Source organism: Sarcophilus harrisii, chromosome 3, assembly GCF_902635505.1.
Source record: "Sarcophilus harrisii chromosome 3, mSarHar1.11, whole genome shotgun sequence".
NCBI lineage: Eukaryota > Metazoa > Chordata > Mammalia > Dasyuromorphia > Dasyuridae > Sarcophilus > Sarcophilus harrisii.
This window is the reverse complement of record NC_045428.1, coordinates 290,691,277-290,712,634: the sequence shown is the minus strand read 5'-3', so window position 1 is coordinate 290,712,634 and position 21,358 is coordinate 290,691,277. Positions and strand designations below refer to the sequence as shown.

Sequence of the window (21,358 nt, the reverse complement as noted above, 5' to 3'; positions counted from 1 at the left end):
CTTCCAATTGAAGGCAAAGATTCATGGGTCCAAAGACAATTTTAAAATGGATTCCTTTCTCCTTGCATTTACTTATTCCCATGTATAAGCCCTACTATTCTCTAGGTTCCATCCTTATACATTAAGTAATTTGAGTATTTAAAAGACAGAATGGTTTGTGTTGGAGGATTGTGATATTTTACTAGTCAGCAGTATAGTTTGTACAAAAAGAGATAATAGTATAAGACATCATAAACATGTAATGTTCCCTCTGAATAGTTATTTATTTCATCGGATGTGATGTCTACTGCTAAGGGAGGACAAATGATAAATATTTTATCAAATTTTACTCCAACAGACACCAAAAAAAGTGAACAAAAGAAAAAAAAAGGATCTTCATGGACTTAAAAAAGCACTTTACTACTATGAAAGCTGTGCCCTAGCCACATTTATACCTAGAATATAAGCTTATTACTTACAGTATGCTGAAAGCTGCCTATTTCTCTTTTTTTGTACTGACTCTGCAAAGGAAAGTGTTCTTTCTGTAAAACAAAACCAACAAAAACATTTGCTTTTTATCACAAATACAGAACTATTGCAAAACACATCCATATATAGTATTAAGAATCACATATAAAAGAACTGACTTTAAATCTTATTAAAATCTGTTCAATTCACAAAAATCTCAAAGGAAATATTGAAAAAAGGAAAAACAAATGGAAATACTAGATCTTAAAGCAGTTATAAACAAAATTATATAGTATTGATTAAAACTTAATAAGGTTGATCAGTGAAATTAGGTGCACAATATAAAAAAAATTACCAAATGGACATTATATTTGATAAGTCCAAAACCCCCAGCTCATGGTATAAAGACTCCCTCTTTAATAAAATCTTGCTGGGAAATCTGTAAAGCAATTTGCCAGAAATTAGATATAGACCACATAACACCTCACACCATCTATCAAGATATAAGATCCTTCAAATGAATACCTAAGCTAGAAAACTATGACATAGGCTGACTTCATGACCAAATAAGGGATAGAGAGAATCTTAGAAGATAAAATGGACAATTTTGACACTATAAAATTGCAAGTGTTTTGTACAAACAACACCAATGCAGCTAGAAAACAGTTAATTGGTGGGGGGAGCTTTATAGTAAGTTTCTTTGACAAGAAATTCCAAGATGAATAAGGATCTGTTTAAAATGTATGAATAAGAACCATTCCCACAATAAATAAATAATCGAAAGCTATAAATGATTTTCTTTTTAAAAAATGGTTTTATTTTATTTTATTTTTAATTTATGAAGTAAAAAAGCATTTCCATTACATATCAGGGAAAAAAAGACTGAATATAAAAGTGCCAATTGATTTGTTTACTACTTGCTATTCTAAATATTATATATAGACATATGTGTATATTACACTAGAATATGTAAATTTCTTTTTTCCCTTCTTTTTCTCTCTCTCCCACACTGCTCTAGCGATGACCACCATTAGACCCAATTAAAACTAACAACAATCATGAAGTAATATTCTAAATGATTAATAATTAGAGAAAAGCAAATTAAAGCAATTATTATATTCTACCTCAAACCTACTGACAAAAGTGACAAAAAAAGGAAAATTATAGTTGTTGGAGGATTCAGCAGAGAATAGGCTCACTAATCCACTGTTGGTAGAATTGTGAATTGGTTCAATTTCACACTATGTCCAAAATGTCGCTAGACTCTACAAACTCAACCAGGGATGGAATTATTAAGTCTATATGCTAAAGAGATCAAAGGAAAAAGAAAAAAATGCAAATGAACAAAAATATTTATTTCTACAGTTTTTGTTTAAGAACTAGAAACTAAAGAGGTACTTATCAACTGAGGAATGGCTGGACAAATTATGGTATGTGGATGTAATGAAATTATATAGTGCCATAAGAAATGAGAAGACTTACATGAACTGATGTTGATTGACATGAACAGAACCAATTGTACAATTTATACAATAAAAGATATATAATTTTAAAAGACTAGAAAGATTCTTAACAATGTAACAACCAAGAATGTTTTCATAGGACTGATGATGAACAGTTATATCTACTTCTACTTCCTGACAAGAAGATGATAGACTCAAAATTCAGAGTAAGACAAACTTTTGAACGTGAGCAATATAGTAATTTGTTTTGCTTGGCTACAAGGGTTTTGTTTCTATTTTTTCTTCTAAATTGTGGGGGAATGATAGGAAGAGAAAACAAGTACTTTTTAATTGAAAAATGAAAAGGTAGAAAAAATAATCAAAATAATGTTGGCACCTGGGACTTTTAAGTCCTGCTTGCTTACCTCTACACTTGTTTTGATGGTATGAAAACAATGCGGAAAAGTAATATGTTCTTTGGAAGAACTTTTTATGTATACTGGTATCTTGCTGGAGGCATGGCTCAAGAGAAAAGGAAATCTCTCAGCTGGCCTTAGTCTGATTATTTTGGATAGGCTTAAAGTTGAGAAAAACATGCTCTGCTCTATTTAGTGGCCTTTGTTCTTGGGCTTACCATCTACCCCATGGCTGAACTCTCTTACATTTGTTGTTGTCTATCCCATTTAGAGTAGAATGTGAGCTCAATGACAGAAGGGGCCACTATCATTTTATATTTGTATTCCACCAAAGTTTGGCACATGTTAAGCAATTTAATAATAAATAATAAGCATTTAATTTTTCATTCATTATTTCATTCATCCTTCCCTTTCTCCCACTCCACCAACATGAAAATAATACAAGTTTATGTCATAGCACAGAGCAGCTAAGTGGTGCAGTGGATGGAGTGCAGAACTGGAGCTGGGTGGACCTGAGTTCCATCTGGTCTCAGACACTTACTAGCTCTGTGATTCTGAGCATATCACTTAATCATGTTTAACTCAATATCTTTACTTGAAAAATGAGCTGGAGAAAGAAATGATAAACTACTACAAAATATTCATCAAGAAAACCCCAGAAAAGTGTTCATGAAAAATTGGACATGATTGAAACTACTGAACAACAACAACAAAATACCATATCACCTTCAAACTACAAAGTACAGTACTTGGCGCCTAGGAGGCACTTTACAAATTCTTGTTAATAGATTGATTAAAGGAATAACTATTTCTCTGTTCTTATAGATAAGTCAGATCTTTATCATCCACAGGGGGATTATCCTTTTCATAATAACTGTGGTGCAAATTTAGATAGTGGTTCCCAGTTTACAAAATGCTTATCTTATAAGCAAACATATTTTCTTTGGCAAATGTTCATTCAGCCAATTTCATTCACCATCTCAAACAAGCATCGACTTTAACCCTTCTACTGTCAGTGTCTACCCCAATTTGCACAAGCCTGAGTCAAATATAATTCTTCTGCCTTGATAAGGCATACCTCAATGTTTGCTTCTCTATTGTTTTGCATTATTCAGGCCATTACTGTCCCTCCCTAACTCTGAATCATTGAAAACTGTCTCTACACAACTATAGGATCTATAGATGTATAGAAGATTGGAAGAATTTCCAAAGATAGTATAGTTATTTTAGAATGTCTTATTCTCTGTGATTGAGTATCATTAGCAAGAGACTAGGACTGTGTCTTTTTCATTTCCAGATCTTCCTCAGAACTTTGAAGGATTCAATACACATTTGTTGAATTGAATCAAAGGGAGTCAAGGCTCTGATGGCTAAACTAGTACAAACTTAATTCATTCTTTTGAGAAGATATATCTGGGTTTTTAAAAAAGCCAATCCTAGTACTTACTGTTTCTGTTCTTATTTCTAAGTATTCTGTATTTACAATACTAAATCAGAGAGGGAGGGAATAACAATAAAACTTCTCTTTTACAAATGGCGGTGATTTTGTGGCATCTAACACATCAAAATCAATTATTTTCTATAGCTGATGACCTGTCTTTTTTTTTAGATCTGACAGTTTTGATATATATGAAATGGATATTGAGAAACCCTCTAGACAACAACCAGTATAAATCATTATTCTTAAACTTTGGGCTCAGAAGAGATTTCTAACAATCTTTATTGGCTCCCAGGGCTTCTCTCAGCTCTAGATTTCTTTTCCTCTGTGCTATTTTGGTATATATGGAGAACCTAATCAATTGTGGTGGAAAAGTGAAAAATAAGCAAAACCCACAACTTGTGGAAACTAATAATAAAATATGGATTTGAAAGCCAAGTCAATATAGCACCTACTATGTGCCAGGCACAGAAAGTATTGAGGATATTTCTTATTCTCAAGGAGCCTAATGCAAAAACTATGTAAAAAATAAACTATATATACAAGATAAGTAGGAGACAATCAATAGCGGAAAGACATTAGTATTAAAGAAATTATGGAAATGCTTATAGTAGAAGGTGGGAGTTTCACTGGGACTTGAAGGAAGAACCAGGGAGGCCAGGATATAAAGATGAGGAGGGAGAAAATTTCAGGTATGAGGAATAGTCAATGAAAATGCATAGGGGGTTGTTGGAAGATGACATGTATTGGGTGAAGAAAAGCAAAGAGGTCACTGTAATTGGATCTTAGAATATATAGATGAATAAAAATTCAGGAAGGATAGGAAGAGATCAGATTATTCAAGTATTTTAAAATGTCAAACTGAGGATTTAATATTTGATTCTGAAGATTACAGGCAACCACATTCATTTTATCAGGGAGGAGGGTGACATGGTTATATTTGAATTTTACAAAGATCACAATAGTGGGATGGTAACAATCTCAGAAAAGCACCCAAAAATGGAACATCCTATTTAGGGTAGGTATGTGCAAACAATATACAGGTCTTATAAACATATACTGCTTGCAGATATATTTTAATGCCTAAGTGTCACTATTGTGAAAATACTACAGGTGATTATTGAGTTAAACAATTAAATTCAATTGATTGACATTTCCCTTATATCTAAGCATCCTGGAATGATTGAGAGTTGGAACATGACTTAGAAGCCATTGAGTCTGTCACCTTAATCTTTCACATGAAGAAACTGGGAAACATAATGGTTAAGTGACTTACTTAAGAGTCACATAGGAAATAAGTATCTGAGACATTAATTGAATCTATGTCTTCTTGTTGCCAAGATCAGGGCCCTACACACTGTAACATGTTGTCTTCCAGGTGCTCAGGGAAGAGAAATCCACAATCATCCCAAGGAGCCATACTTTCATTTGGCTGTTCTTCTTAAAGTATACACTAATTGTTTCTTTCTACAACCCATTCTCATTTCACAGTGGCTTTTAAAATGAGTACTTATCTCCTTGTATACATAACATATACTTAGTGCAAGGCCCTGGGGATGCCCGCAGCAGAAATAGCTGTGCACCTGAGGTTTCAGGGTCATGCACATAACTGCTCACAGCTCCTCAGGGCTATTTAGAAGGCATAAAGACAAAATGTTGATGCTGGTATAAAGTAAGAAGCATGACAACAGAAACTGGCTCCTGCAAGTATGAAGCCAGTGTAGGGGGAGAGAAAACTAGGTTGAGGAGTCCATGAGAAGTACTCATTTCAACTATGTCAAGTATTGATTGTATGGGACTAGAGATCCCTGACAGCTCATACATGGGGGAACAGCTGAATAAGACAGATTATATCCCAGGATACTAAAAGAACTGAACCACTGCAAGTGATCTTTCAAAGAACATGGGGAACAGGAAAGATGCCCCCTGGGACTGGAATACAATAATATTTTATTTTTTTAAGGGAAAAGGATACAGTTAGCAACTATAGATCAGTGAACTTGACTTCAATTCTTGGCAAAATTCTAGGATACATTATTCAAAGGAAGGCTAATGAACATCTAGAAAAAGAGAAAGAAATCACAGAGATCACATTTCTCAAGAGCAGGCCATGCCAGAACAACCTCATTTCCTTTCTTGGCAGGGCTGTGAGATGAAGGAAACATTTTAGATAGAGTTTATTTGGATTTTCAGCAAAAAAAATTGATGGAGTTTCTAATACTATTCTTGTGGGCAAATATGGGCTAAGAAAGAGTAGGGTTAAGTAAAATCAGAACCGGCCAAATTTTTGGACAGAAAAAGCAATTATTAATGGTTTGATGTAAGCTTAGAAAGAGGCTCCTGGTAGAATGTCCCAAGAGTCTGTGCATGGGTCTGTACTGTACACTTTTATCAATGATTTGAATAAAAGAATAGACTAAATGCTTATCAACTTTGGAGATGGCACAAAACTGGGAAGGATAACATACTGCAAGATAAATAATCTAGATAAGCTAGAATTGGGCCAAATGAAATAACATGAAATTTAAAAGGAACTTGCATAAAACAAACAAACAAACAAAAAAAAAAAAACCAGTTTCACAAGTTCAAAATAGGAGAGGCATGACTGGACAGTAATTTATCTGAAAAGGGTCTGGGGGTTTTAATGGGACTAAAATGTGCTGCAAGCTCTATTCAATTCCTGTCAACAATGTGATGCAGCATCCAAAAATAAAACCATCTGTTGTTTTATGGGGTGCTGGGGAGATAATGTCCTAGCTTAGGCATCAGTCCACATCTGGAGTATTATGTTACGTTCAGGGCATCCCATTTTAGGAAGGACATTGATAAGTGGGAAAGCATCTAGAGAAAGGTTACTAGGATGAAGGATTTTGAGATTATGCTGGATTAGTTATAAGAATTTGGGATGTTCAGCCTAAAATAAAAGATGGATCAGCTTAGAACACACAGGAGAAACATAATCCTTTTCTTCAAGTATTTGAAGGACTAACACTTGAAAGAGGGGTCAAACTTGTTCTGTTTGGTTCAACAGCTATTTATTAATAGATAGAATTTGAAAATTAAAGTTTACTAGAGGATAGGGAAATGTTCCTAAAAGTATTCAAAAGTAGTAGCTAGCTGGTGCAATCGTTATAGTGCTAGGCCTGGACTCAGGAAAACTCATTTTCCTGAGTTCAAATCTAGCTTACCTCAGTTCCTCATTTAGAAAATAAGCTGGAGAAGTAAATGGCAACCCATTCCAGTATCTCTGCCAAGAAAACTCCAAATGGAATCACATAGAGTCAGAGATGAGTGAAAAAATGACCCAATAACAATAAAGAAAAGTATAATGGGCAATAACAGGAAATGATAGCTTCCCCTTTGTTATCGGTCTTTAAAGGTAGAATATGCAGAGGACATTCTTGTTCAATAATCAATAAAATATTTATTAATTGCTTATTATGTGTCAACATTGTGCTAAAATTGTTCAGAAGCAAATTGAAAGTTGGACCAATGAGCCTCTGAGGTCCCTATTTATTGTGAGTTTCTATGGGAATTTAGTGTATGTACGCAGAGGGGACGGACTGTGTTTGGTTACAAACAATATTTGTATAGATTTCTTGATAAGGAGTGGTCTGTTGACAATCAAGATTTAAACTAGAGATCAGTAATGAAATATGTCTGTTCTTTTTTCCACAATAGATTAATGAAGATTTTATACAAATACACATGTGGGATCAGCATTAGAAAAAGAACAAAATTAAGCATATTTTGTTTATTCAAATGGGACATTTCCAAGTGGTCAGTCTTACTCGGGAAAAGTAAGTGACCAGAGGTGGTGGGATAGGTTGGGGGGTCCCATGTTAAGCTGAGAGCTTGTCATATGAATGTGAATATGTTGGTAATTAACACATGATACTGCTTAAAGATCTGTCTCCAATCTGGCCTGAGGTAAATCAGCAAGAAAAAGCAGGGATTGAAAACAAGCAGGATTTCTCCAGAAATTTTCATTTTAACCAAGTGAGCTGAGAGTAAATACAGATAAGTGGGAGGGATGGAGGAAAGGAGAGTAAGAGCAGAAGAGAAAGGGAAAGTGACAGAGAAAGTGAGAGAGAGAGAGAGAGAAACAGAGAGAGACAGAGACAGAGAGAGACAGAAGACAGAGAGAGAGACAGAGAGAGAAGAGAGACGGAGAGAGAGAGAGAGAGAGAGAGAGAGAGAGAGAGAAACAGAGAAAGAGAGAGAGAGAGAAAAAGAGACAGAAATAGTAGGTAGAAAAGACATACAGGCAAACATTACAGGATAGATGCAAAGCTGAGTAAAGGATAAAAACTAAATAAAAGTCGGATTGTATCAAACTAAGAGAGGTCATGTGGTATAGAGAGACAAACAGGAAACCTGGGCTTTATGGCTTTCTCATGAGCAAGTCAGCTGTGTCATGCCTTGATTTTAAGCCTTTAATGGGCTATTTGAGTTCTCTGAGCCTCAGTTTTTTCCTTCTATGAAATGGAGGAGTTGGCTTAGATTAAGTTCTAAAGTATTTCCTCCTACAGAAATTCTATGACTTTATAATTCTGATTTTATAATCTTTATTAATCCACTATGGAAGAAAGAGCAGATTATTTTTCATGACCCGATTACTAGTTTAAATCTTGGTTGTTAACAAATCATTCTTATCAAGAAATCTTTTGTGAGCTCAACATATACATAGAGTGTGCTTTATTGCAGAAATGAGGAGAGCCTATATGGCTTTTAAGGGGCTTCCAGAGGCATAAAAGCATAGGAAATTTTTTTCTTGTACATCTCAAAATAGCAATAGGAAATGAGGACTGGTCATTCATCCTGATGCTATACGACCATAAATTTTCCAAAAAGGGAACAAGAAATTTCATAGGATCGTATAATAGGACAAGATATGATCTCAGAGGTCTTCTCATGCAAACCCCTTATTTTATAGTTGAAGAAATTGAAATGAAGATAGTTGGCCAAGTATCTTGTCCAACGGACTTGTCCAAGATCATATAATAAGTAATAGAGCTGAACTTTAAAATCAGATTCTATGACTTCAAATCCCTTCCTCTTTACTGTATCATACCAGTAATTAGCCCAGTCCAGTCAAGTGGGATGCTCTGGCACTATCTAAGACTCTAAAAAATCAATAATAGGCCCAGCTCAAGCCTGTGTGGTCATTGCTTAGGTTTTGATGTCTTAGAATTACTGGAAATAGGATTTTTTTGTTCTGGCCAGAAAGTTTGAGGGTCTTCTCATCCCAGATTGATATCTTTGGGATGATAAATTGAACCATTTTTACTTTCAACTCTTACCTAGTCTTTACTCATTAAATGGGTATGGCCTCAGACAAACTGAGATCTGGGAAAGATCTTAATTAAAAAAGGCCCAGGTCATTCATTGTGTCTTGGGTCATTGCCAGTACTCCTGACCTTTGTCTCGTCTTTGGACTCTTGATAATTCTGGAGGAGAGAGTAAGGCTGATTACTTTACACAACTTTACCTCACTCAAATTCAATTCACTAGCAAGTCAAGATATCATCCTCATTATATCATTGGTCTTCTTTGAGACTGAAGAAACAAGAAAATTCGGTACTCCTTGACCCAATCCCCAATTACTCTGATACTACTCAAACTGCCTTCATGTCAGAGTCAGCCTTAGACACAGTATGATTTTGGAAGTGAAGGGAAGTCCTACACTGTTTCAACCTTTTTGTGCTGGGGACAGTGCAGAACCAGAACTCAACTCTTGCAAAAAGGACAACAAAATGATATTATTGATCAACCTGTCTTGCCCATCCTCCATATTCAATCGTTGTTAAATTCTATTGTCACCCTCTTGATATGCGTCCTTTCACTCCACTCCCATTGCCACTGAAACTACTGCAATAGCTTTTCTTATGTACTATATGTCTACTTATTTATGTATATGTCATGTTCCCCAGTAGAATGTAAGCCACTTGATGACACAGAGTGTAGTTTTTGACACGGTTATTTCCAGCCAAGCATAATTTTTGTGATAATAACCTTTTAATTAGCAACTCTATACTTTGTATTTTTATAATTTACCATTTCTTAACCAAAATGATAGTGTAGCTTCCTTTTAATAATAGAAGCTTACATTTCTATAGCAAATCCCCCCTTGGAACACTTTCTCTTTTTAAAAAATTGTGAGATGGGCAATAATAACATTATTTTTTTCTTATTTTTCCAAATGAGGACGATGAGATTTGTAGAACTTATTGTTTGTCTATTTGTAGAACTTAGGACAGTTGAAATTTGAACCCAAAACTGCTGGGTTCAAGTTTGATTATTTTCTACTGCATCAAGCAAAAAGCATCTATTAATCTCCCACTCTATGTTAGTTACTGTCCAAAGTGCTGGAGATAATAGAAAAACAATTAAATACTTTCTCCCTTCAGAGAATTTTAGATAATGTCTTTCTTTACTATAGTGGTTTGGGTCATAGTTCTTTATCATACTCTTAGCACCATGATGACAGAAGTTGTATCCTGTATAATTTTATTAAAACTTTGTGGTGGCTATCACAATGCTCTGAATATAGAATGCATTTTTAAAATTTGATGAAGTTGTTAAATTGTCCAAAAAAGATCTGATAATCTAGGCCTTGAGAAGTAGGTGCTTTACCATATAACTAATTCTTTTTCCTCTATAATTCATCCTCATCTTCTTGGTGCAATACTATGAATGTCTATCTTGATGAGGACATAAATTAAAACGTTGGAACTGCAATGATCAGAAATTCAAATATTAAGATGATCATTTGGAAATAGAAAACCCAAATAATTAATCACTTATTTTCCTAAGCTTTCCTTTTATTTAACTACTAATTCAAGATTTTTCTTGTCTGCAACTTGTCTGCTTCCAGAAAAACAACAATTATCAAGAAATAAAGAAAAAATCTGAATTATTAATTAAAAGTTGTAACTGATAATTGGATTAATGCATTCATTTGCACACTGTGTACACCATATGTGTTTACATATTGGTGGTCCTCGCAGCTTAGTAGAATAAGATTTAGTCTTTCTTCTAAATCCTGGGTCTAGTCCTATTGTGGGAGCTTAATTTTCTTGTCTTTTTGACATGAGCTATGTATTTCAGGGGTGGCTAGAATTTTATTTATGCTGGGAAAATGAGGAATTCTGATAAGGATCTCTGTATTGGTCTGGGTCATCCCTGGTTTTGCCAAAAATGGCATAAATGAAGGAGTGCAGGAACAGGCAAATATATCTTTAAATGATTTGGAATCTCCTAAATATGCTACTTGTCACTCCATTTGTTTCTCTTAATTAGATTAGGGGAAGATAAACTATCTCTTTTTCATATTCCCTAATGAGTCTCCTTTTCTTCTATATATAACGCAAAAAATATAACTAAGATGGAGAATCTAATATGGAAAGTTATCTGTTCCTTTGTGGAATAATTACTTCCCCTATTAAACAAAGCTGGATAATAGAATCTCTGAACCTTCTTAGCAAAAGACTATATTTATTTTTTTCTCCCTGGTTCTGATATTTATAATAGGTACTTTTCAAATGCCTTTTTTTCTTTTGAAAAGTTTCAAGCAACCTGATCTACTAGTTTACCTCCTTCAAATGGAATGTACCTAAAGAAAAGGAAAGAATTTGGAGGAAGAGAAATCTCTTGCTACACAAAGATGCAGGTCTAGTTTAACTTGTAGGTACACTGAGAAATATGATTTGGGAAACAAGAGGCCCAAAGAATGCATTTTTTCTTTAAATTAGTGAAGTCATTGTCCAGAATTGTAGTTTGGATTGTAGTCCACGATGGAAATAATGCTTAAATGCCCTGTCCATAGAGCACCTTGGGCCAGATTCCAGCTCATAAATTAAGCAAGATCAGCATGCATCAGCTCATGAGAAGTAGGAGCCCACAAAACTTCTGCAAGGCAGGTGGAAAGTGGGGGTCATATGTCTGCTTATATAAGTGTGTGTACATTAAGTATGTTGAGGGGAGGACATGAAGGATTCTCCCTAGGGTAAATCTGTTAACTTCTATATTATATAAAAAAGGAAGAAGTGACTTTCCAGAAGCCAGACTTTAAATGGGCCATTGTTTGGATGAGATGGTATTCATGTTCAGTGAAAGCATAATTTACTTTTCAATGTCAGTATTAAATCATGCTTCTAAGGAAGCATCATCTTGTTAGGTGCCATCTTTATGACTGGGCAGGAATTATTCTCCATATATATCAATGTAATGACATGTCTGATAGATGAAAAGAGCAACTTATTGAGATCTATAGCACACAAATAGACACAATAGCTTTTATATTCTCTCAGTGACATCTAGTACATATTAGAGAATTGCTACCCAGGACTGAGAAGTCACAGTCCCTGCTCTGCATTCAACTTAATAAATATTTGTGGAGTGCCTACTATGTGTCAGATACTGTTTTAGCTTCTGAGTATAGAAAAAAAAATTGAAGCATTATCTGTCTTTGAGTTTACAGTCTAATGAGGGAAAACAAGATGTACACAAAAGTATATACAAAATATAAGAGGGATGAAGGGTCTAGAACTGTAATTTCATTGGTATAGGAACTTCCTGAATGAGGAACTTCCTTTCTCAATGGAAATAAGAAACTTCTCTTAAATTAAATTAAAATTAAACTCACCAATGATTGATTGTCTAGAAGCACTGAGAAGTTAAATAAGTGACTTGTCCAGGATGACAGAGTCAATATATATCAGGGGTAAAAATGAAGATGAGTTTTCTTGATTCCAAGGGCCACTATATATTCACTTCCCTGTAGTTACTTAGAATCAATACATATAATAGAAATAAAGTTCATATTGTAGAAATATATATATTATATACATACATATATGTTTGTATATATGTGTATAAACGACACATTCTGAATGGACCAGTGCTCTATTCATACTGCACCACTCTGAATTCTAGGAAAGGAGAAGACTAACAACTGGGAAGATTGTAGTTATCCTTCCACATCTGAACTTTCCCCATCATGATGTAGATATGTTATAGGTTGGCATAAGAAATAAAATGGAATATTTTTAAGAATTTTGTGCAAGTGGAAGACAACATTCAAATACCAGAAGATGATACAGGAAAAATTTAGAAATTCAGAAATGCATAAAATATATGTATAGTATTATGTAATATCAACATCTTTTACCTTTTAATAGCATAATAATTCAGACTTCTTCTCTAGTATGGAGAACCAAAAAAATTTAGGTGGATTTTCCAGGTTGCTAGGGGTATTGCACCCCTAATAAGGGAAGTGGAAGAGATAACTGTAGTTGAGTTAAACCTTGGAAGAAGTTAGGGGTTGCAAGAGGTAGAGGTGAGAATAGAGAACATTTGAGATATGGGAAATAGTCTGTTAGAAGTAATGATGACAAGAGATGTTATGCTATATATAGATAAAAGTCCGTTTGTTTAGAATATTGAGTGAATGAGGTGGAGTGATGAGAAATTAGTCTGGAAAGAGGTTAGAGTCAGATTGTAAAAATCTTTAAATATCAGAGTTTTTTGTGGTATTTTAGAGGCAACAAGGGACTACTGAAATTTGTCAAGCAGAAATATAATATGTTCACACTTGCATTTTAGGAAAAACCATTTAACAATTTATGAGGAGAGATTAGAGAGTGGAGGAAGAGGGCTGGAGCAAGTTGATAGCTTAGGAGACTATTTTAATGCTACAGGTGAGAGGTGATAGAAAGGCTGAATTATAGTGGTGATTCAGTAGAGAAAGGAGAAGAATTCAAGAGATATTATGTCAACATATTGTAAAAGGGAGAGGATAAGAAGGGAGAGTCAAAAACACTCCAAAGTAAAAAATCCATGAGTGGCTATGTGGAAGGTGGTCACTGTGATAGAAAAAAAGTTGGAGACAGGAGAGATTTTCGGGAGAAAATGAGTTGTTTTGGACATATGTAATTAGAAAAGTCAATGGTGCATCAAGTGTTACTGGAGATATCAAGCAAAGAAGTGGTGTTAAAAATTGTAGTTCACAGAGAAGTGTGTATTGAAGAGGTAGATTTGGAAGGCAGTTTTATAGAGTTAATAATTAAACCTATGAAAACTGATGAGCTCATTGAGAATAAATATAGAAAAGGGGCTCAGGACAGAACCCTACGTATCTCTAAACAAAGCACAAGTGGTACATGGATTATGATCTAGCCAAGGAGATAAAAGAATGAATGGTTAGATAAGTAGAAGAATCAAGTAGGAGAATGAAATGTCATGAAAATCTAGGGACAACAGACTTCTCTGCAGTGTCAAAAGTTACAGGAGGATCAAGGAAGCTAAGGACTGAGAAGAGGCCGGTGGATTTTTCAATTTGGGGATCAGAGGCAAACAGGGAGAAAATAGTTGCAGTGGAGTGGAAGGCTCAGAAGCCAGATTGCCAGGTTAAGAATATGGAGGTAAAGAAAAATTGTAGACATGGTTTTCTAGGATTTTAATAGTGAAAGATTATATGACAATGAGAAGGATCACAGCTTCCTCTGGAATTGATACAAATGAAAGGAACTGAGATAAGAGGAAGTTCCTGAATGATAGCCCCAAATTTTCTTTCTAAAGAATGAGATAAAAGACACACAGAAGCAGACAGTCACAGATTCTGAGTTTGCATGGACCATTAAGAACAGCTTGTCCAAACTCGGACCTAATTCAGGAATCCCTTCTACAACACCCCTAAACAGATGGTCATTTACCTTCCATGGGAATACTTCCAATGACAGAAGGCTGACTCATGGGGAAGCACATTTTATTTTGGAAGAGCTCCGATTGTTTGTAAATACTCTGATGCGTTTTCTGTTGAGCTGAAGTTTTTCTCCCTGAATTTTTTGCCCACTGTTTTCTGTTCTAGACCCTCCTTTGGAACATAAGTCTAATTCCTGGACCACTTAAAGCCTTTTCAATATCTGATGGCAGCTGCCATGGCTACCCCAAATTTTCTCTTTTCTAAGCTAATGGTGCCAATATCAAATTGTCATGATGACCTGATAAATTTTCTGTCCTTCTTTCTTGATGTGACTATCGAAAATGGGTATTTGTGAGTCATTAAAGTCATTCCAAGGGAACAGATTATAAGGACTAGGAATGAGAAAAACATTTTTTTTGAATGATTAAGCAAGGAATTTAAAAAATAATTCAAAGAACCTAGGCAGTTATGGAATGAAGAACAGGAAATGTACAACAGGTAATGAAGATAATGAAGGAAAAAACAAATAAAAATCCCAACTGCTATGTGATATCTTACCTAAAAATTAGGGGACCTCAATGTATCTCAAGAAAAACACTTGAAAAACTGAAACCTGAAAAGGGGGGAACAGCTCTGCGGTGTCTACATAAGGGGAGATCATATTTGTTTCACAGGAGGGCACACTTAGACATATCTTCCTTCTTCTTGTCAGTCTTTTGCCTTATCCTGTGGTCCTCCAGAAGTATACTGGACAGCTGCATGAGCTTATAGCGTTCTCCTTCCTCCTGCAACTCCACACCCGGATGAGCACCTTCTATCCATGGGGGCTCCACTAAGTGAATTTGCCTCCAAATGAATTTTCAGAAAGTTAAGACTTCAGGAACTACAGACTTTATAAGGAAAATCTAAATCTAGATCAGCAGCAAATCCTTGCTATTAGATTCACTCTCTCCTTTTGGGTCAGTTTTAATATAAGGTTCTTGACTTAGAACTTGAAACCAATTTCAAATTGGTATTTCAGTTCCCTGAAGATTTTTATTTTATTCTTCATGCCTAGGGTCCTCTTTGGTACTTCTGTTCCTTTGGGATTGATGTCCTGCCCTACCCCATCTCTCCTTGGCTCCCCTTCCATCCTTTCAAGAATTCAAAACCCAGGACCAATGGCTGCGTCCTTATCACCAATACTGTCAGATCTCCTTATTGATAATCTTTTAAAGTTAGCATGGGTTTTTTTTTCCTTCTGTTTGTGTTTTGGTGGAACTCTGTTCCTGCTTGACTACCTAAAATTAGTGACACTGTCTACTGAAACGTTATAAGCTGTATTAAAGATTGAGGAAGACTTTTGTTTAGCTAACGAGAATAAGATTGTTTTCAAGCACACAATAATAAAGAAAGGAATTCCAGTTCAGGGGGAGGAAGGTGGGGCAGGCAAAGGAGGAAAATAATTATTCTTATAGAAAGAGGAAGGCTGTAATACCCTGGTAGCAATCGATCAGTTTACATTACAGACACATGAAAGAATGTCAGGTTGGAAGAAAAACAGATGGGAATAGAACTATTCTGGAGAGAAAAGGAATGAGGTAAAACTCACTTGTAGATGGAGAAGCTCTTTAAAAAGAGAAGGGAGTAAAGCAATAAATAGGAAATACAAGTCATTATTATTAGATATAAGACCTAGAAAGTCAAAAGGAAATAGGTTTTTAAGGTGAAAGATCATGAGCTGAGAATTAAAAAAAAAATCAAAAAAGAATGAAGTTAAATGTTCACGGGAAGGATGGATTCGAGGAGGGAATGGAAGACTCATTCATGAAGAAGAGCAGCTGCTTGTGCAGAAATAGACACTACTTGCTTGTTATAGATATAAAGTTCTTTATATTAAAGAAGTCCTAATGCATTTGGAAGAGTATTAAGTTTTTTTTATTTCTTTTTTGGAGGCAATTGGGGTTAAGTAACTTGCTCAGGATTGCACAGTTAGTACATGCCTGATGCAGTATTTAAACTCTTGATTCTTGGACCAGTACTCTATTCATACTGCACCACTCAGATGTCTCAGGATTTGTGTTTTTCTAAAATGCTGACCCAGGATGAGAAGTGTTATCTATATTTTAAAGTAAAAACAAACAAACACAAGAACAACAAAAACCATAACAAAAATGTTGCTTTGGATTCTGTGAAATTATTGTGGAATAATGCAAAAATTCTTATGCATGTTTTCTGGGAAGACAAGAAGAGAAGCACAGTCAGAATAAGGAATAGGGAACACATGAACTTGCTCACAGAAAAAAAAGTGGTGAGGATGGTTTGTGCCTATTTGCCATGTGTGGCAAGTGACAAGCAATTTAAGATACCAAATCCTAGAACTCTTAGCATTTTAACCTGTAAATACTGAAATAAGCAAATGTACAGCTACAAGACCAAGGAAACTCAAAGGGAAGACAACAGAAGTAGCTAATAAATAAACTAATATCTGACATAGATTTGCAAAGAGCTTTATTTATAAAATTTCATTTGATTCACAAAACATCCCTTTGAAGTAGCTTCCATGTTTCTACTGTTGTTACTGCTGTTCAGTTGTTTTCAGTTGTGTCCAACTCTTTGTGACACTATTTGGTGTTTTCTTGGTAAAGATATTGGAGTGGTATGGCATTTCCTTCTCCAACTAATTTTGCAGATTAGGAAACTGAGGCAGAGTTAAATGAATTACCCAGGATCACACAGCTAGCAAGTGTCTAAAGCTGGATTTGAACTCAGGAAGAGGTGCAAGCCTGCAACTATGGCATCAGCTAGGTGCCCCCAAACCAACTATATCTGACTTCCAAGAATGATCTACAATATATAATTCTAGATTCTAGGTTGCATATATTCTCTTTAAATATTGGATGCAACATGGAAGGGGATAAAGCAGTACTCTTAGATTCAAGAAGAATAAAGTTCAAATCCTACCTTAGCCACTGACTAGTGAGGTGACCCAGAGTAAGTTCCTAATTTCTCTGATCCTCAGTTTCCTAATCTACAAAATGGGGATAATATAATATCTATCTCATAGAGTGATTGTGAAGACCAAATAAGGTAGTATATGTAAAGAACTTTTTAAATCTCAAAGTATTATTACATAAAAGTGAACTGTTATTATATAAAGAAGCTTAGGTAATCCATATTTTTCTTCATTGAAATAGGATTTGCAATGACAGACTCTGTATTTCAGATTTTCAAAGTAAATGGAAATGATTTTCATATGCACCTCCATCCAGATTTAAGTATGTTTAAGACATTTCAAGCTCACTTATATTTATGAATGCTTTTTTAACTTGGTTACACTACTAAATATTTCATCTGGGATTCCAAAAGTCTCATAGTAATAAGGCACTAGAAAGACATGTATATGGGTTGGGAAGCCACAGAAAAGGGGGAAGAAGAAGGAGAATAGGAAAATAGGAAGCATTGTGGAAAATCAGCTGCCAAAAGAAAATAGTCTAATTAATATGGAAAAGAGGATGAGCTAAGATTATAGGAGTCAATAACAAACTTATAAAAATCAAATGAAGACAAATTATAAACCTGGCCAGAAGAGGAAGAAGGACAGGAGCGTTGCAAATGGAAAGATTTTATGGATTTACAGGAAAATAATTTTAATGGTATCCTGAGTTCTTCATTACCACAGATGAGTATTTAGATAAGAAAGCATCTAAACATCTAGGTAGCTAATACCAAGGAATTGTACAAATACTTGACTATTTTTTGAAGTTGTGTGTGTGTTTTTTAATTTACTATAATGTATTTGCTATAAAGGCTGCAGCAGATTTTTAAAAAAATTAGTTGTACTGAGGAGTGAGCTGCCTTGAAAAGATGTATGCACTTAAAGTTGTAACCAAATGTTCCTCACCTACCATAAGGATGCCAATCCACATGCCAACTGTTTTCAATTGAATAGGTTTTCAGCCCTCCAAATCTCTGCTGGCATCCCTTCCATATTTGCAGTGCAGTCATACGATATCTCCCTATTAATAGCTTTCAAATGGCAAGACGCACGGAGGTCTGGGGCACTGGCCTATAGAGATGTAAAGACACCTGATGTGTGATGAAGCCGTTCTGTCTTAAATTACAGCAGCTGGGTGCCTGAAGGTCATGACCTTGAAGGCTGTTGGGTAATCTGGCTCAGGACGGACTAAGAAACTGATTCTCTTTCTCCTTATCAACCAACAAACAGCAACAACAAAGTAGTAGACTTTCTTGGTATCACAGGCTAATAATAGAGAGGAATGTTAGAGCTGTAAAGGACCACAGAGATCATCTCATTCAAGCCCTTTGCTTTACAGGATGAGGAAACCATGACCCAAAGAAAGAAAGTGACTTTTCCAATGTCCTATTTTCCTTTGAAAAATCATCCCTGGAAATGATAAGATTTTATATTTGGAATTTTATATGATGTATAACTATTTACTCCAATTACTTATTATGAGAAAAATTGAGCTCATAAGATATATTAGAAATGCAAACTATAGCAAACAGATGAGCATGAAATTAAAGGTATAAACATTTGCAAAGGGGAAGATTATCCCTGTTAGTAAACAATATGAGAAAGCTCTATAAAATGACAGATGAAACTGAGTTAATTAATAATTTTAGTAAAGTTATAAGAAATAAAATTAATACACACAAATATGTCTTTAAATTACTAACAAAACCCATGAAGAAATGATAAAAATAAATTGAATTCCATTCAAAAGAACTACAAAATACAGATTATATATAGGAATTGGCTTACCAAGAAACAGGTAAGATTTATAATAATATATTGCCAAACATTCTTTGCAGAAATAAGAGGAGACTTGAATAATTGGAGAGAAAGCTACTGTTCATGATTGGGCCATACCAATATAATAAAAGTGGTATTGCTACCTAAATTGTTTTATAGATTCTGTGCTATATAAATGAAATTATCAAGGGGAAACTTTATAGAACTAGACAAAATAATAATAAATTTCATTTAAAAGAACAACAGGTCTAGAATCTCAAGGGAAATAAAGGGAAAAAACATGAGTAAAAGGTACTTAGCATTTGGACTAGACATTTAGTGCGTGATAACATGGATTACTGGGGGAAGGTTTCATTATCTGATAAAAAAACTGGTGGTAGAACTGGAAAGGTATATGAAAGATACCTTTGATTGGGGCTAAAATTATTAAAAAATAAAGGATAGGGGAAATCATAGGAGAGAAAACAGAAAATTGTCATGGCATAAAGTTAGAAAGTGTTTACACAAATCAAGAAAGACTAAAAAGAGAAACAAAAAGTAGGAGAAATATTTGCACCAAATAACACTGATAAATAGGGAATTGAAACAAATATATAGAACCAAGAGATATTCCCAAATAGATAAGTTGTCAAAAGAAACAGTTTTCAAAGGCAGGATTCCAAACCCATAAACAATCATTTGAAAACACATTGTCAGTCACTAATAAGTGAAGAACAGATGTTAAAACAAAATTTCACCACATTCCATACATTTATTTTCACCATCTGGCCCAAATCTGTCTTTCTGGTCTCAATGGACGTTACTCTGCAATCCAGCCAAACTGCCCTCCTCTGTTCGTCATATTTTTCACTTCTCACTTGCCATCTACCATGCCGGAAAAGCACTCCCTCCTGACCTCGATTTCATCGAGTTTATCTTCTTCAAGATGCAGCTCAGGCACCACACTTCACCCTACCCAAGAAGGTCACTGCTAGTACTTTATTTCATTCTTTATGTTTGAATCATCAATACTTTGTATAATGCCTGGCACAATAGAAGGCCTGTCAACTGACTCACTGATTGATAACCCTTTCTACCAACTGCTAGCCATCAGGGGAGACAAACCAGAACAGCTAAAGCAGTCAGACATACACCATTAAGAGTGACAGCCCATCTCAAAACATTTTGACCACTACAGTCTAGGACCATGAACCTAAAGTCTGGGGAATAGGAGTGTTTACAGAACAGTATCCCTTCTTCCAGTCTAACTCTTTTAGCCCTCATTTTGGAAAGCAACCTCCTAGAGGAGACATCTATCTCCATCAACCAACAACCAACTGCTACATGCAAGGACCTGTTCTGCCATTAGCTCTGCTTCCAACCTGGTCCCTGAAGCCGGGAAGCAACAACACTTGTAGAGCAACTTCCTCTGAAGGTGCTGGAACCTTTACTTTCTCAGTAACCAAAGCCGCTGAAGACCCAAAAAACAAAGTACTTACCATCAAAGTTCTTGGTAGTGTGAAATTATCCAGCCCCAGAAGGAGACCCGATAGTAGTGGAAATGACATTAAACTTGATGTTACCTGCTTTGTTATTATACTCTAAGGCCATGTGACTTCCATATGACTTGCAGCTAAAACCTTCAGAGGTATTAGAACATAAGTCTCTTGAAAGCAGAGACTATCTTGCTTTTCTGTTTGATTCCTTAATATTCAGTAGATAATAAAAGCTTGATAAATCATTTTTATTCACTTATTCCTTCATCCTTTCACTCATACATTTCATTCTCTGAAGAACTGCTTTTTTTCCCCCAGTACCAACCTTTCCCTTTGTTTTAGTTTATTCCTTGCCACTGCTTAGGTCAGTGGTTCTCAAACTTTTGTTCTCAGTATCTTCATGTTGTTAAAAAAACTATCGAGGGTCTGTTCAAAGAGTTTTTGTTCATATGAGTTATATTTATAGCTATTTATTATATTAGAAATAAAAAATAATTTTGAATTTGTAGATCCTCTGAAAGGGTTTCAGAGACCCCAACAATTCTTTGGACTACACTTTTGAGGACCACTGATAGGGCAGAGAGAGAATTGTCTAAGTGAGTATGAACTTTTCTGACTTTGGGTACTACCATTCCAAAGAATGTCCCTCCTTCTGCCTGGATGCTTCCAACACCACAGG

The 21,358-nt window shown here is 35.1% G+C and overlaps 1 protein-coding gene across 1 annotated transcript in view; it reads right to left on the bottom strand.

Annotated features, from left to right (window-relative positions):
• NECTIN3 (nectin cell adhesion molecule 3) overlaps positions 1-21,358 on the bottom strand; it is a gene marked incomplete at its 5' end in the record, with an annotated part of 174,030 nt that overhangs the window by 3,140 nt on the left and 149,532 nt on the right. Inside the window, one exon of the mRNA XM_031961279.1 lies at positions 459-521. Coding sequence (XP_031817139.1) covers positions 459-521 — 63 coding nt within the window. The remainder of the gene's footprint in view (positions 1-458; positions 522-21,358) is intronic.